The following is a 2,180-nucleotide window of genomic DNA, read 5'->3' on the forward strand; positions in this document are numbered from 1 at the left end:
ACACATTTCTAAATTTAAAAATAATTCAACTTTAAAATATTTATTTTACCATTTTAGCCTTAATAAAAAGTTTTTGTAACCACACAAATATCATGAACCCACAAAGCTTTTACCCCTTAAACTTTTAAGATTACATATTTTAAAAGTCTTCTTTTTTTTTTCTTAAATTCCGTATCAAGTCAAAATATCTCGTCTAAATTAACAAAGAGAGAGTAGGTAATACATATTTTAGGTCAATATCACACCAGACGTATTGAAATATCAAAACACCAAATGTAAACAAATTAGATAAAACTAATGACAATCTTTCTTTTCACTGTTCTCGCCTATACTCAAATGAGTTTTGAGACGACGAAGAAATTCACAGTGGAGAGTGCTTGGATTTAAGGATTGGCGGCTTTAATATTTCCTAGTATTCGATGTAGATATTTGTCCTTGTATGTGCTTTATACAAAAAGATTTACAATTCCCACTCTTAGCTTAGTCTTTTATTTAAAAGGAAAAGACTAGCTGTGGAGCAAATAAGCACAAAACACAAACAAAAAAGGGAAAAGATAATAAGGGAGGTAACAGGTAACGAGTCATGTAGGCGAAATTTGCAGAAGAATTTTATATACGCAAAGCGGAGGATTTTCCGCTGAAGCAACTTCCCGACGACAAGTTATGTTGAGTACTGGTTGAGCCGCCTTTTATTGGGATTCTTGAATTTCAACAAGTCGAAAATCGCTTGGTAATGGAATAATGAGATCCGAACATCTGATCAAGAAGGATAACAAGGGCCATGGCCATGGAGGGATGAATTTCTTCAGGTTGTACAACGAGATGGAAGACGTCGATCCCAAACGCTACCCCTCTTACAGCCTCCTCCTTACGCTTGATCAGAGCCACCGGCCGTCGCTTTTGGTCGTAAACAGCACAGCAACGCTGCGTATAGGATCCTTCAATCTCGTAAACCACGTTGTTCTTCTTTGAAGATAAAGCTTTTCTGTGCTCATAGACCTGCGCCAAGGACTTGGTGTTAAGAAGGTTGACATTCTTCTTCACCGAAAACAGCGGATTGACGGCCGTCTCTCCTTCGAACACCAACCAGCTGTCCGCCAGGCTTATCCTCTGAATTTCCAAACCAAAATCATTAGAATATTATTTATCGTCATAAAATTAAATATAAATATAGTAATTGGTACGTACCTTTCGGCGGATGGTGAGGAGAGAGTTTCCAGAAGCATCCATGAGTACAATCTCCGCCTTGGTGCCGGCGTTGTAATTGTCGACGCGAAAGACGAGGTTCCCTTGGTTATCAAACACAGTGAAACCGTCGCAATTGAAAAGTAGCGATTTTTTCCAAACGGTGAGGACCACATTGGCATGATGATCGGCCGGGAAGGCCAGCTTTGGAGCTGCAGCACTATTCCCAGACGAGGCGTTGCCATTCGGGTATACCTTTGTCATCACCGGAAGAAAGAATCGATTGATAGATAGCTCTTGGTTGGAGGGGGGAATAGGGAGAACAGATCGGAGTTTGAGCCAACTGCTAGATAATTTAATGATGCCTAATGAGCAGCTCATTCATCCTTTATATATAGCTACACTAGTGTAATCTATGATGGGTCAACCAGAAATATTTTTGTTAAAGTGAAGTTTTGGGGTAGCATTAGGTGCCCCAAGCACTACTACCTGTCCGCGTCCATACAAGAAAGGGTCGGCAAATTAGTCTAGAGTAAATTATCAGCTTGACTTGTCAATACAGATTTTTCTGATATGATTTTTTTTTCGCCTTCTAATTTACTGCATCCTTTTTTGCGTCATTCTATTGTCATAGTTACTATAGTAAAACTTTTCTTTATCAGCTTGAATAATAATACTGGTCGAAATTAATATGGAAACGAGACATGATTATTTTCCTTATAAATAAAAGAAAGTCCTTTATTCTACCATTGAGTTAAACGAATTAATAGTTTTAAAGCATTCAAGAGAATTTTCTTTTCGAAGGATTAAGTTAATAATATACTCCCTTAATAATTTAAATAATAGTTATAAAACATTAAGTTAATAATATACTCTTTCCGTTACAATTTATGTAAACCATTTGATTGGGCACGGAGTTTAAAAAAAGAGAAAAGACTTTTGAACTGGTAGTGTAAAACGAAATACATATATTTTGTGTATCTATAAATCATTGC

General features: G+C 36.9%; 1 protein-coding gene across 1 annotated transcript; it reads right to left on the reverse strand.

The window, feature by feature from the left end:
• Positions 1 to 588: 588 nt before the first annotated feature.
• Positions 589 to 1,649, reverse strand: LOC107794094 (protein LURP-one-related 8-like). Its single transcript, XM_016616552.2, has 2 exons — positions 1,189 to 1,649; positions 589 to 1,110 (listed from the first exon to the last, which is right to left on the reverse strand). Exons 1-2 carry the CDS (start codon positions 1,564 to 1,566, stop codon positions 709 to 711), a joined length of 780 nt encoding a protein of 259 aa, XP_016472038.1. The 5' UTR covers positions 1,567 to 1,649; the 3' UTR covers positions 589 to 708.
• Between the last annotated feature and the right edge of the window lie 531 nt (positions 1,650 to 2,180).

This window comes from Nicotiana tabacum, chromosome 2 (assembly GCF_000715075.1).
Source record: "Nicotiana tabacum cultivar K326 chromosome 2, ASM71507v2, whole genome shotgun sequence".
NCBI classification, from domain to species: Eukaryota; Viridiplantae; Streptophyta; class Magnoliopsida; order Solanales; family Solanaceae; genus Nicotiana; species Nicotiana tabacum.